Genomic DNA, 14,078 nt, shown 5'->3' with positions numbered 1-14,078 from the left:
TCGGACTGACATTAAATTTGCAGCCTTCATTCATGTTCCCCTGAGGATGAATTGTAATTCTTCTCTAGAACCATCAACCGTCAAGTCAGAATTTTAAGTAGCAATTAATGAACTGTTAGCAAACCTGATTCAACGCGCGGCCGGTAAACGTTTGGCCTCGTGACACTGATATTCATGCGTTTATTCATGTTCTCCTCAGGATGAATCACTTTACAGATCTAGCGCCACCATCAGCTCAGAGTTTTAATTCATGCAGCGCTTTGGTTTATGACCCAGTACCTGCAAAACTAATGACTAGCTCCCACCAGCATGAGCTGTACTTGGTGCTAATTAGCAAGTGCTGTTAGGCATGTTAGCATTTAGCTTACACAGTATTACACAGTATAAAAAACCTTTCTCAGCTGCAAAATGAATGAACAACAAACTTATCGGTCAGAAGTATGTGGACACAGGTCTGGATGAAGCACCAAGCTTTTCACAAACTGAAACCCTGACCTGGATCCCCCAACATCTGTAGTCCACCTTGAGATCTGATCTGTTCAGGATGATAAATCTGAAATCTGAAACTTGAGATGTTCAGTCACACATCACTGAACAATGACTAAAGATTGCCAGGAGTTGATATGACCGAATGTTTGCAGACACACGGACGTCATGTCATGTTTAGAAGATTGACTCAGGGTAACTTTGGGTGAGTTCCTGTCATATAAGTTGGTGTTTAAGTTTCCAGGATGAGTGCAGAGAGAATATCTGCTGTAATGAGTTTACAGGGTCTCAGAGTGGTCTCTCTCTGTGGGACTGCACATGGACAACAGATGAAGAGCAGGAATGTAAAAGCCAGTCTTGACCCTGAAGCCCGAGCTCTGGTCGCTCCCCCCTTCCTGGCCATTTAATCTTCATTAAAAACCGACAGCTCGACTCATTTTTCTCGTCGTTTCCACGCCCTCCGAGTCAAGGAAGATGAAAAACAGAAGGATGTAAAAGGACAAGGTTTCAGTTAAATCCTCATATCTGAGTGTGAAGGCAGCGGAGGCTGAAGAACCCTCCCTCTGTTCCAGATTAAAAGCAAGAGGCAGACTCTCACTGCTGGTACGATTATAATCTTGGAGACGAATAGTGTGTGTCTTCAGGATGAGGACGGCTGCTGCAGCTTTGCTCGTCGTGACCGTGGCGCTGAGTGTCGCTCAGAAACAGAAGGTCAACCCAGAGAGACCAGAGTGGGACGACAAGAATGAAGGTAGAGACTTTATAGGTGTTGTGTTGACTGACTGGTCCATTAGACAACCAGTAAATTACCTCTAATTCACATCTGGATTGATTTCTTCACTCTTATGCAGTTGCCTAGTCTGGTAACATCTGGATTATAAACTAGTCAAATAGGTAGGAGCCTCCTATTGGATAATTACTGCATGGGTGATTATCTTTCAGCTGACAACAAGTTATTTAAGCCCAACTGATGCAATGAGTAGCTTCTCATTTCTTCAACAACCATGTCTAAAGACATCCTGTGGTCGTCTGTTTGAGAAGGGTCAAATCATTGGCATGCATCAAGCAGAGAAAACATCTAAGGAGATTGTAGAAACTACTAAAACTGGGTTAAGAACTGTCCAAGGCATTATTAAAAACTGGAAGGATAGTGGAGAAGCATCTTAAGCCCTATTCGCAAGGGACTACTTTTACCTGGGGACGTCATGTGATTGAGAAACGTCCCCCCTAGGTCTGTGTTACATATGGCACATTCGCACGGGATAAACAAACTCTGTGTTTTACTCTAATTTATCATCCATAGTTATGTCTGTGCTACTTTCCGCTTCTTTCCACTGCAGGTCAGAGGACATTTTACACTTTTTGACAGATTTAGTTACTTTGCGAATTCTAATTGATAATAAAAAAATATATTTTTAAAAATAAAACATGATGAGACTATTGACCCATTGGAAAGAAATTACCAACAACCTTTCTCCCGCTGTCTAGACTTTGATTTACAGAACATCCTTCATAATTCTTAAATGACGAGAGGCAGAAAAAAGCTGCGAATCAAACTAAAGTCTTGAAAAAGTAAAAACACACCCCAAAATCACAGAGATGCCGATTCGCACTGGATTAGTATTATCACAGGACCTCTGAAGGTAATTTGCGGTGTAATTTTTACTTTACAAATTACGGACATGGTCGATTCGCACGGGATTAAGATCACAGACGACCTCTGATATTATTACAAATTACCGGAGGTCCCCGGGTAAAACTAGTCCCGTGCAAACAGGGCTTTAGAGGAAGAAATGTGGTCAGAAAAAATCCTGATTGATGGTGATCAGTGGTCACTTAAACATTTGGTGAAATCAAATGGAAGAAAACCAACAGTAGAACTCAGGGCTATGTTTAATAGTGAAAGTAAGAACATTTCCACACGTACAATGTGAAGGGAACTCAAGGGATTGGGACTGAACAGCTGAGTAGCCTTAAGAAAACCACTAATCAGTGAGGCTAACTGGAAAAAAGAGGCTTCAATTTGCTAGGGAGCATAAAGATTGGACTCTGGAGCAATGGAAGGAGGTCATGTGGTCTGATGAGTCCAGATTTACCCTGTTCCAGAGTGATGGGGGCATCAGGGTAAGAAGAGAGGCAGATGAAGTGATGCACCCATCATGCCTAGTGTCTACTGTACAAGCCTGTGGGGGCAGTGCTATGATCTGGGGTTGCTGCAGTTGCTCAGGTCTAGGTTCAGCAACATTATGTGAATGTTGAATGAGGTCAGCTGACTACCTGAATATACTGAATGACCAGGTTATTCCATCAATGGATCATATTCCAAGATGACAATGCCAGGATTCATGGGGCTCAGATTGTGAAAGAGTGGTTCAGGGAGCATGAGACATCATGTTCACACATGGATTGGCCACCACAGAGTCCAGACCTGAACCCCATTGAGAATCTTTGGGATGTACCTCTGCATTGACTGTATAGTCCTCCAACCAATCAACCAATCAGAGACATTTAAACTAATTGAACTCCATCACCACTGACAGACCACCACTGATAGAATAACTATATTTTCCTTTCCTGCAGAAGAGAAGGTGAACGCCAGAGGATGTGCCAACCTCACGCTGGTTTTAGACAACTGGAAGTATGCCATCATGACGCAGGTCAAAGATCTGCTGCTGCATGACCACAACACCGTGCTGCCCGACTACGGACGGTCAGGAAGAGTTTCATGAACAGTTCTGGCCTCCGGCGTTTTAAGATCTAACTTTTGATTTGAGCAGATTTACGTCTGAAAGAAGCTGACGTGTCCTTTATACGTCCATGACTGAGACAAAACGATAAAAGACATCGAGACTAGAGTCAGTGATGAGCGTCTTTGTTACGACGCAGCTCAAGGGCAGCAACATAAAGAGGAGGTAGACGACAAAATAAAGAATCAATGCTTGAGGTTGAGTTATCTTCTGAGGCCTGATCATATATTGTTGTAAATCTGCTCAAATCACAGCCGAGGCTTCACATTTTATTTGTCATCTTCCTTATTTGACCTTAAATCTCTCCTGGTTTGGACTTGACCTCTCCTCCCTTTAACCAACGAGTGTCTCTGCGTCTCCTCAGGATCCAGCCGCTGTCGGACGCTGTCAGAGACCTCTACAAGGAGTTCAACGGCCTGAAGGAGCTTCTGGCCAAGCTCACCGTCAACTTTGCATTAGTGGAGACCCTCGTGGACAAAATGCAGTCAGGACGGAAACCCACAGTGTCCCGACGCAAACTCAAACCCCCGGGGGCGACGGGTCAACCTCAGGGGAGGAGGAGGAGCAGGGTCATAATTCGAAAAGTCCTGAGACCTGTCACCTCGCGGACCTGAGAAGGTCCCAGATACAGCAGGGAGCTCTTTGTGTCATGAATCAAAGATGAAGCTTTGTGTTATTCTCACTGTTCAGTGACATTCAAGAAAAACTCCTGTACCTAATAAAGTGGCCACTGAGTGTAATAAAGAGTTTCTTAAATCCGAAGTGATGACTTTCTCTCTGCTCTGAGGAGTTGTAGTCATTCACTGTACTCGTCTTCACCACCAGGAGGCTCAGTAGAAGATGTTTTACTGTGTTTTTATTATTCTGAGTTCAGTCCAGAGATTTGTGCAATAAATTATAAAATCTGTGGATGAATCTGCCTTCACACTTCAAATACAGCTGGATCTTTAATGGTTGTTTTATTTTGTGTTGTAGTCCAGAAATAAAACGTGTATCTGACATGGTTTGGTCTGTTTCTTCAAAATAAAAGCCCCTTGATATAAAACATTTTCTTTCCTTTTTTAAGCTTTTACTTTGGAAATAAACTAAACTTAACTAATAAAACTAAAAAAAGCTAAAATTAAGCTAAAATTAAAACAAATAAAAATAAAATAAAACTAGACTAAACTAAAACGAAATCACCCAGGAAAGCAAACATTATTTCTAACCAACTTAACCAAAGAATAATAATGTGGGACATGCTGTTTATCTGTGATTTCGTCAAATAAAACATTTAACATTAAGTTTCGTTTCAGATCAGATGAACTAATCATTTTCTAAGAACATCCCTCTTAACCCTCTTCTCTGGGAAAATCTAGTCAAAGTTATTTCCAAACTATTTGCCATCGTATAACACACACACACACAGAAATTAACTAATTTTATATTTGTAAATGGGTAAAACCAAGCCTCTAAGTTTCTTCTTTACTACTATCGAAACTAAACGTGAACGCAGCGTAAGTTTCTTGTTTGATTCCATGAAACAGAAACGAAACTGAAAACTGAGCGTTTTCATTTTAGGGACCGTCTCAAAATGACTTCCTTAATAAAAACAGACCATCCTATAAAACGGCACATTCACTGAATATTTATTCATCGGAATCGACCATTATTACATTTAGTTATATTTCACTAATTTACAGTTAGGTTATTGATAATAACCGGGAGTTAAAGACAGATAACCGCTTACTCAATAGTGTATTAATTATCAGACGGTCCCTGAGGTTTACAGTGGGCGGTTACAGCAGGGAGCCTGATCAACATTAGTTTGACAGATTTGATCCTGAACGAGAGAATCAGACAGTCACCAAGGTAAGAAGAAAGAGCATGAAACTAAATAAAACTTAGTATTAAATCATCTTATGCGTGTTTATATTTAGTAAATATTGTTAAAACATACGCAAATAACACGATGGTCATTCAGCTTTTAATCGTTTTATGATCTTTAATTTGAGTCAAGCTAGCTTAAAAGAGTTAGCTTAAATGAGCTTGTTTTTGTTTCTGTCGTCTTTTTATCTCCTTTAATGTCTCGGTAACAGTAGAATCAGGTGTATTGTTGGTACTTTATGGTAGTTTGGAGTGAAAAGACTAATTAACGAGCTCATTATTAAAGTGATTGATCCATTAAATGTTCCAAACTGAGCTGCTTCCAGCTGTTAAACTGTTTCTACCTGTTCAGATATTTATGATTGTAAATAGTCTGGAGTTTATGGGAGACTTTAAATTCATTTCTGGCAATTTAAAGATTTTAATTTGATAAATTAGTTGCAGCAGAGGTTCATAATCTATGAAGTTATTTATGACTGTAGACATGGTCTCAGAGGATGAAAACAAAAACACTTTTTAGTTTTTATTTATTTATTTTTCTGCCAAGAGAAATGCAACACTTACTAAAATAAATAAATAAAATAAAATAATTTTATATATTTTATACTAATATAAATTATATACATTATATTATGTACAATTATTATTATTGTCATTATTATTATTATTATTATTATTATTTATATGATTATTATTATATTTTCTTTTTTCATTGGTGTAATATAATATAATATGTCCTTTTTTATTTTATTATTTATTTATTTTTTTAAATAATTTACTGTTTTTACTCTGTAATAAAATAAAAATGCAAAGACTCCTGTCAACCCTCATCTGTGGAAGAATCTAAAAAATAAATTCTAAATTATCTTGAGCGGTGCATTCATTTGCCCACCGCCTTACTGACTGTAAAGCAACAGACCTAACTGGAATAGTGAGTTTCCCAGAGGCTGTAAATGCATCTCACTGTTGTTGTGTTTAGATAAAGATTGCAGGAGACCAGGGACTCTCCGGAGAAAGTTGTCCCTACAGATGGAGGACGGAGCAGGAGGCCTCCACAGCTCCTCTGGATCACAGGCGAAAGCCAAGGACACAGAGGATGTTGCGACCAAAAGACCACGGAATAAAAATATGGTAGATATGTGCAGTTATAAGAACAACTTTCTGTCTGGTATTGCAGTATTTGAGTCGTCACGTTGTTAATGTTTTGTTTTGTTTGCAGGAGGAAGGTGCAGGAAACCGCAGCAAGAAAGACAAAGAGAAAGAGAAGAGGAAAAGGAGAAACCAAAGAAGAAAAAAGGGCGTCTCAAAAGTAAAAGAAGATGTCCAGAGAGAGGACACAGAAAAAGACAAGATGGAGGTTGCGGAGACTAAAAGCAGCCAGACTCAGGCCAGTGTGTCTCAGCAGGTCGATCTCCAGACTGAAGGCCGCTTTCAAAAAGAAGCAGACCGAGCTGAACCACACCGGAGAGCGGCCAAGATGGTGCAGGCTCAGACTCAAACAAGGAAACACGAAAGCAAAGACAAATTCACACAGACTAGAATTAGCCAGAGTGACCAGGAAACACAGACAGACTTCCAGGAGCCGAAACAAGACGACACGAACAATGAGAAGACAAAAGACGACAGCGCTGTTCAGACTCCGTTAGAGCCAAATGAAAATCCAGACAAAGACGAGGCAGCACCAGCATCAGCCAAGGAACAAAAACCTGAGAGAGAGTCGAAGCCTAAAGAGGAGAAACCTTCTGCTGGAGCCGCCGGTGATGCCGCAGCATCTCAGTCAGAAACAGCTGCCAAACCGTCGTCCTACGCCAAAGCTGTGTCAGGACAGAGGGGGAACGTGGCTGCATCAAAAGCGTCTGATAAAACTTCCCCAAGCACACGGTGAGACATCAACAGCTTAGTCCAGCACTGGGAGTCTGAACCTGACGCGTTAACGTGATTTATTTATTTATTTTTTTATCTCCACAGCGATCGAAGCCCAGTGAGAGCTCCACCTGCTGCTCCCATGTTCACCTTTCACATCTACGCTGTGCTGGACAAGAAGTTTAAATTCAACCAAGAACTTGACACCCTTGTGCTGTTTCATAATGAGAAAGAATATACCCCCCTTCAAATGACACATTTTGTGTGAGTAGTGATTATTTTTGTATAATCTGCAGTCTTATCGTTGTTTTGAAGCTCTGACTCTCTGTATTTGCTGAATATTCTACGTTTAGTGGACTGAAGCATGGAGGCTATCTGGTGGAAGCAAGTCTCTCCATTGAAGAACAGTTCCTGAGGAGAGGCAACTGGATCACTTATTGGTACGGTGTAAAGCAGCGGCAGAAAGAAATATCGGGAACCGCAACAAGACATGTTCAAATACCATCCGACCCAAACATTAAAGGTAACGTTGTCTGTAGCTTGGCAGTCCTCCACTTTGGTTTCAGTTGTTCCACGTTAACTGATCACGTACCTGCACGTGTTTTATCTAGAGCTGCATCTTTACGAAGGATTCATTTGGCGTTATGATGAGCCAGGTTGGTTCCAAGGTAGGTTCTGGAAGAAACCAAACGGTGTGGAGATTTCAGACACCTGGCAGACCTCAGCTACAACTCTGCTGGACAGAATCTTCCAGAAATGGACTCCATCAGACAAGCAGAGCACTCAAAGGCTGTGTCGAGACTTGATGCATTTCTCTATGAGCCTCGGTTCTGCTCATACAAGGATTCAATACCTAGACAATTCACATCCTCCACCAGTCACGGTTTGTACAGTGTGAAGAGTGCATATCAGCTCATGCTTTTAATACCCACAATGTACCACCAGTGACCAAATGTTTGTATTTACAGACCTGGGAGCTGATTTCAGAGAATCTGGTGCAGATTTTAAATGGAGAGCCAGAGGAGAAAATCCCAGAGAGCTGCAGGAGCATGAATCCTCTCATTCTGGGCCTTTCTATTTTCATGATTACCAGAAGTTTTGAAATCAACCTGGGAGTTAAAGGTTGGGCTCAGCTATGTCTCCTAGTGTCCTCAGAGACTGCGATGGACAAGACAAACCTGGAAGAGTTGTGCTCTTCTTTTGAAAATCCACAATAGTAAGTTTTAAATCAGTAGAAAGTAATGTGATGATTTTAAAACTGTTCCTTTTGGTGTCCTTAACAGTTGTCATGGACAGCTTGAATATATTGTACACTATATAGTACTCTTTGGGTGGAAAGTCCTTCTTTCTTATAGTGTGGCATCTCCGGTCGTCACCATCTTGGCAGAACCTGATTCCATCTGTCTCTCAGCTGATTCAAAAACGGTCAAAGAGGTGTAGCACTAGTGGAGCTGATGCTAAAGGCACCCACCTGTCAATCAAAGTAGCCACGCCCTCAATTATAACATTTAAACAGATAATTCTTAAAAAAACGTATCCACCGTACGGTTGTCATGAAATGAGAAATTTGCTCTAGAGACCAAAGCTGTGAACATGCTTATTCATGTTTCTGATGTAAAGTTGGACATTTTAGGATGGAGGTCAATAGGGATTGACTCGCTTTTGGAATTCATCCTCTAGTGGACAATTGTGGAACTGTAGTTTTTGGCTTGGCTTCATTTTTCAGCCATGGTTGTAGCTGGTTTAGCATTTGATTAAAACCTTGAGAAAAGTGATTGATAGTATGATAAAAATAAGTTGTAACTTGTGTTTAAATTAATTTTTTTTCTCTTTTAGCTACGATTCTGCTAACTTTAGCTTGCGATTAGCTAAGCGCGGATGTCATAGTTTTGCTTCGGACTTTTATACAACTAATACAGCTCATGAATAGCTACTCCTGTATTAGCCGGCCAAGTTTGAACAACTTGTAAACATTTGTTTTTAGCTAGCTAGCTAGCATTTACAAGATCCAGCTGCTTTATGCTAGCATTGAAAGACATAGACATTTATGTTTTTATATCAAAAAATAAATCTGAAGGCAGCTTTTTGAAGACAATTTAAAAAACTTGTTTTTTAAAAAACTTTTAACACAAGCTAAACTGCAGCTAGCATTTATTTAACAGGTTTTATTCGACAAAACAACGTGTGTGTACTTGTAAAAATTTAATTAAAGGAATTATACCTTCCAGAAACATTATAGAAGACATGATCTGACTGATCTGGTTTCTTCCCCCCAGTACCGTGTTGGCTTTGATGAACGTCTGCGCCCAGTACACCGTGTCTGAGCTCGTCCTGCTCGTTCCTCTACTCTTCAGACTCAGACAACCAGGAGCTGATGCAGCAAAAGTGGGTCCAGCTGTTGAGGAAGAGAACTGGTCAGGACTTAATGGCGTCAATTTCACCAGATTCAGAGAAACTATACGGTCCTATTCTGACAAAAGAAAGTGAGTCCATCTCTAAACCACTTTAACTTTATTTATTTTTCTTAAATAGACATTAAAAAGTAGTTTTTGTTTGTTGTTGCAGGAGGATGCTCAACTTGATTGAGAAACATTCATTAATGGCTAAAGACAGTCCTCTGCTCCTGATAAGCTGGTTAGCTCTGGCCACATTTGAGGATCTCCCTGAATTTTCAGAAAAAACAGGGATTCACTCAGAACACCTGATCCAGAGTCTGATGTATAGACTGCGAAGATGTACGGAGACAAAGGACCTCAATAGATCGGAGGAGAACGCGAAGGTAGACCAATCAAGAAATTATAATATTTATCTTGTCTTTAAAATGGTCCTTTCTTGATGATGTCTCTTCTTCCTTCTTTCAGCTTGCTCAAAAAGCCTTAACCTACATACTGCTGAAGGTAGACAAAGAGAAGGACAGGTAATAACATCTCATCTACACAGGCCTCGTCTTCCACTCGTACCTTGAGTCATTTACTCCCTGTAACTTCAGCTTTGTGTCCACAGAATGACTGAGTCTGGAAACATCAAGCCGGCGTTCTTCAGCAGCATCAATGTGGTGAAGAGCACCTGCAGTATTGTGCGTCTTGTCCCGGGGTACCAGGCGGTGGTCCTGTCCTACCAGCTGGTGTTGAAGTTGTCAGAGATTTTGGAATCGAAACTAAGAAAAGAGGTAATAATCTGTTTTATTGTGTCGCTTTGCTCCCACAGGATGGACTGCTAACCATAAATACAAATCATTCTGTGTCTTTCAGTCCAAAGAAGATGAGTTTGAGACCATAAAGCAGAAGCTCTTTGAGGAACTGGTTGGCATGCAACAGAGAATCAACAAGTTCAGAGATGATCTGCTGGAAAAACCTCTACTGACTTCATCAAAATCACTCACCTACCCAAAGGAAATTGAGGTACACAGAAGACACAGTTCACTGTAATATGTTTATTGATGTCTGTGAAGGTTCTCAGTCATCCAGGTCATCGTATACCCCCCAAAAAAACAAGCTGAAACACAAACACCAAACATTTCATTCAAATCTTCAGTTTTAGAAGACCGATGTGGAGTTAGGGTTTAAATAACAGGTTCAAAACAGTCTCGTCATTAACAGACTCAAGTCATGTGAGTTTCTGATGGGCAACACAGTGTTTCCAACCCTGTCTTAAACTGTCTTAAAACCTTAACTATGATGCAATCCCACCATTAATAACTATTCATACAGTATATGAAATGTATGCACGTACAATAAGAGCATGTGTTTTGTATCAGTCCGTCTTTACCGCAATGACTCGTATATCAGACTTTGCGGCAAACAGCAGCCTGTGCAGTTCATCTACATGTGTAATAAACAAAGGGCTGTGGTGTTCTATGGACAACTCAACTCAACTTTATTTATAAAGCATTTTGAAAACAACCACAGCTGAAACAAAGTGTTGCACGCAGGTAAGACAAACTATTAAAAACAGTAAAACAATGAAAACAATAAAAAACAATAAAAACCCTAAAAGCACTAAACAAAAGCACAAAAACATGGTCTCATGCTGGGTTGAAAGCCAGATGTATGTAAGATTAAATAAAGTATCAGCGAATTTTAACAAATTCTTAGTCAACAGTTGACTTTCAATCTAGCTTTGCTAGCTCGCGCTTGTAAAGTTTAGCTAGTTCTTGAGTTGTATCTTCCAGGTTTTGACCAACTCTTTGAAAATCATTTTAAATATCCATGGTCTATGAAACCAAGAGCACAAACACTGGATTTTAAACGGTGGTGGTAACGTAAATTTTTATTAGTGAACAACACAAATACCTTCACATGCTACGTGAGTCCTGTACGTTGTCTGAGCCGTACGGGATGCTGCTTTGGGAGAGGAGAGAGCGATATCACAAAATAATAAAACACAACACAAGCACAATGTTGTTTGAGATGTGAAAAAAATATTTCCCATTGAGACCATGGCAGAGTAAATCAGACCCTGCTGGGCTGCCATAGTGTTAACGTTGTATGGGAAACCCCTGGGCAACACCTACTGATGTTCCTGTTTAAACCCAAACTCATATTTGATTTAACTTCATTTCACTGAAAACCTTGAACCAATGAAAATACAGAATAATAACAAATATTCTCAGTATGTTCTGTAATCATTTATTTTTTTCATACTATATTGCCTCTTGTAATAACATCTGTGTTGAATTATCAGATGTGGGATGCGCTGCTGAAGGTGGATTGCTCTTTTGAGGACGTTTCCTCCCGCTGGATGGAAAGCCTGAAAAAAGACCTGAAGAAGAGAATTTCCGAGGTCAGTAAATATGCATTAATCAGTGTCAGATCAGCTTTATTTGACTTGTTTTAATGACGTTGGAGGCACAGGAGGTTGATGTTCACATCCCATTTGGGTTTTTTTTTAATTTACAGTCAAGCGATGAGGACAAAGTCCTGGTCTGCTGTCTTGAGTCGTCCGTGGCAGCTATAACGAAAAGCCACAAGGTTGTTCAGACATGTTTCGATGAGCTGTGTCTCTCTGCGATCAAGAAAATCTGCCAGGTATGGATCACACGTTCTGATTCAATTTTCTAAAGCTGCATTGGTTCGAATTTGAAATAGAAACTCATCATGATGTCACTTCCTTATATGACCTGTACTACAGCCTCCAGCCACCAGGGGGAGCTCCACATGCTTTGGCTTCACTTTAGAGGAGCTGTCATGGCGTCCACTTTTTTACAGTCTATGATCCAATGTCTGATTCTGATCTTGAATTAGTTTCGACTGTTTGTGTAGTTACTGTGCTACTGTGCCCACATAATAACCAATCAAGTGAAAGGTTTGTATTTACTCTGTGTTTAGGCGGGGAAGGAGGGAGACCTGATGCAAAGTCTCAGCTCTAAGAGGAAAGATCTTCCTGTTGCCATCGTGTCGGCCGTTGTGGTCGAGTCAGCAGCACGTTTCAGAGACAACATGGTGGAGCAGCTTCTCAGTCCACAGTCTGCTGTGAACCACTTACTGTCTCACGGTACGCCATTTAATCACTCGTTAATATCGTTTTATTTCATCTTTTCTAACTGCTGTTTAATAACCGCTGTGTTATCGTTTTGTCCAGGTGATTGGAAGTCGATCCGGGTGGATGACGCTGCGGGGCAGGTGGTCCACAGCTCTGTGGAGGGGGTACGGTCTCTGGTGGAGTCTTTGCTACAAGGACACATCCCGCTGGGTCACCTTCAGACGTGCCTGAAACACAAAGAGCAGTTTAAGAAACTCTACCAGCAGTGTAGGAACCTCCACAGGCTTCAACGTCACAGCCTTTCATTACATTAAGATGGAGTCAATTAATCATAGCTGCGTTGTGTCTCCCACAGACAAGAAAAACACCAAATCTGAGACGGTGTCCGTCACTGCAGAAGACGTTTTGGCTCAGAGAGAGAAGGATGTGAAGGCTTTCATGGAGCGGAAAGAGCAGATGGATAGACTGATTAAGATGATAGCAAAGGTTACAGAAAGCATCACAGGTATCTGTCTATCTGTCTATCCACCCATCCACCCATCCATCTATCTTTTTCTGCACTGACATATATTTTTTTGGACCAGTTCCTGAGTTGGTGACTCTGGAGGAGCAGCACGGTGCAGATCTCCAGACTGTGAGTCTGAACCGACTGGTGAAGGTTCAGATCTTTGATGCTGAGAAGAAGACGAAGGTGACGGGTCCTCCTCCCGTCCTCTGGTACCAGACCGGCATGAATGTCTTAAAAATGGCCGGAGAGATGCACAAACTGCGCCACAGCAACCTCATTCTATCCTCCTGGGTGAAGGGAGCGGCATCCTTGGCATCAGAAAGGCATCCCTCCCCAGCGCCGGTCGTTGTGAACCTAACACAAATCTACGACCACATCTGGATCCCCCTGATGGAGGAGTTCTCTGAGCTCTACGTCAGCATCGCAGAAGCAAGCATCACACTGAAGCAGCTCGATCGGGTTTTGGAGGAGTCTGGTGACAACGGGAAGCTGATGAAGAAGGAGCTGGATCTGATGTCTGAGATGTTTTCTGTGGCGGGAGCGTTTAGAGCCGAGAAGAACTGGGTGGAGCGGAGACTAGGTCAGATCCAGAAGTATCGACAGCTGTACGAGGCAGCGGCTGCAGCCAGCGCCGTGCTGAAGATTGCTGAGAAAATGAATCTCTCTGGAGACTTTTCTCAAATTGAAACCCTCAGTCAGCTGGTAAAGTCTCATAACCTGACATTAAACTTTATTGTCATTGTACATAAGTACAACTATATTATACATCTTGGCAGTCCATAAGATAAAAAACATTAAAGATTCACATTCACACAGTCATGATTATCCACAGTCATGATGTGATAATAACTACTATGATGCTTCTCCAGCTAGCTTCATGGAGCTTCAGAAGTCTACCAGGGAGCTCGTGCTTAAACTTATATCTTTGACTATTTAACAGGAGGAAGACACCTTTAAGCAGCGGGCCCTGGTGTCTCTCAGCGATGACCTGTTTAATGCCCGACAGCAGCTCTCCACGGTCACCAAGCAGCAAACGGCCTGTCTGGAGCAGTTCCTGGCGAGCCAGACCCTCGTCCGTTGGGTCAAAGAGAACCTCAAGAGTAAAGACGGCCGCATGAAAAACATCA

General features: G+C 41.4%; 2 protein-coding genes across 5 annotated transcripts in view; both read left to right on the top strand.

Moving 5' to 3' along the window:
* Window positions 1-981: 981 nt before the first annotated feature.
* LOC311504053 (uncharacterized protein) lies at window positions 982-4,170 on the top strand. The gene is made up of 3 exons (XM_084567006.1): window positions 982-1,237; window positions 3,067-3,196; window positions 3,598-4,170. Exons 1-3 carry the CDS (start codon window positions 1,132-1,134, stop codon window positions 3,845-3,847), a joined length of 486 nt encoding a protein of 161 aa, XP_084423132.1. The 5' UTR covers window positions 982-1,131; the 3' UTR covers window positions 3,848-4,170.
* An 853-nt stretch (window positions 4,171-5,023) lies between these two features.
* Window positions 5,024-14,078, top strand: part of rnf213b (ring finger protein 213b) — a 37,345-nt gene continuing 28,290 nt past the window's right edge. For 2 of the 4 annotated variants that reach the window (XM_084567635.1, XM_084567634.1), the window contains exons 1-19: window positions 5,024-5,084; window positions 6,079-6,230; window positions 6,319-6,980; window positions 7,068-7,226; window positions 7,316-7,485; window positions 7,574-7,845; window positions 7,931-8,178; window positions 9,239-9,445; window positions 9,528-9,741; window positions 9,824-9,879; window positions 9,966-10,131; window positions 10,214-10,363; window positions 11,646-11,744; window positions 11,861-11,989; window positions 12,290-12,455; window positions 12,543-12,710; window positions 12,799-12,948; window positions 13,028-13,653; window positions 13,892-14,051. In XM_084567635.1, the coding sequence (XP_084423761.1) occupies window positions 6,129-6,230; window positions 6,319-6,980; window positions 7,068-7,226; window positions 7,316-7,485; window positions 7,574-7,845; window positions 7,931-8,178; window positions 9,239-9,445; window positions 9,528-9,741; window positions 9,824-9,879; window positions 9,966-10,131; window positions 10,214-10,363; window positions 11,646-11,744; window positions 11,861-11,989; window positions 12,290-12,455; window positions 12,543-12,710; window positions 12,799-12,948; window positions 13,028-13,653; window positions 13,892-14,051 (3,904 nt within the window). In that variant the 5' untranslated portion in view covers window positions 5,024-5,084; window positions 6,079-6,128. Of the gene's footprint in view, window positions 5,085-6,078; window positions 6,231-6,318; window positions 6,981-7,067; window positions 7,227-7,315; window positions 7,486-7,573; window positions 7,846-7,930; window positions 8,179-9,238; window positions 9,446-9,527; window positions 9,742-9,823; window positions 9,880-9,965; window positions 10,132-10,213; window positions 10,364-11,645; window positions 11,745-11,860; window positions 11,990-12,289; window positions 12,711-12,798; window positions 12,949-13,027; window positions 13,654-13,891; window positions 14,052-14,078 lie in introns of all 4 variants that reach the window. The other 2 variants (XM_084567633.1, XM_084567632.1) reach the window with 1 other exon arrangement.

The sequence above is a fragment of the Chelon labrosus genome (genome assembly GCF_963514085.1).
Source record: "Chelon labrosus genome assembly, chromosome: 19".
Lineage (NCBI taxonomy): Eukaryota > Metazoa > Chordata > Actinopteri > Mugiliformes > Mugilidae > Chelon > Chelon labrosus.
This window is presented reverse-complemented; position numbering and strand designations above follow the sequence as displayed.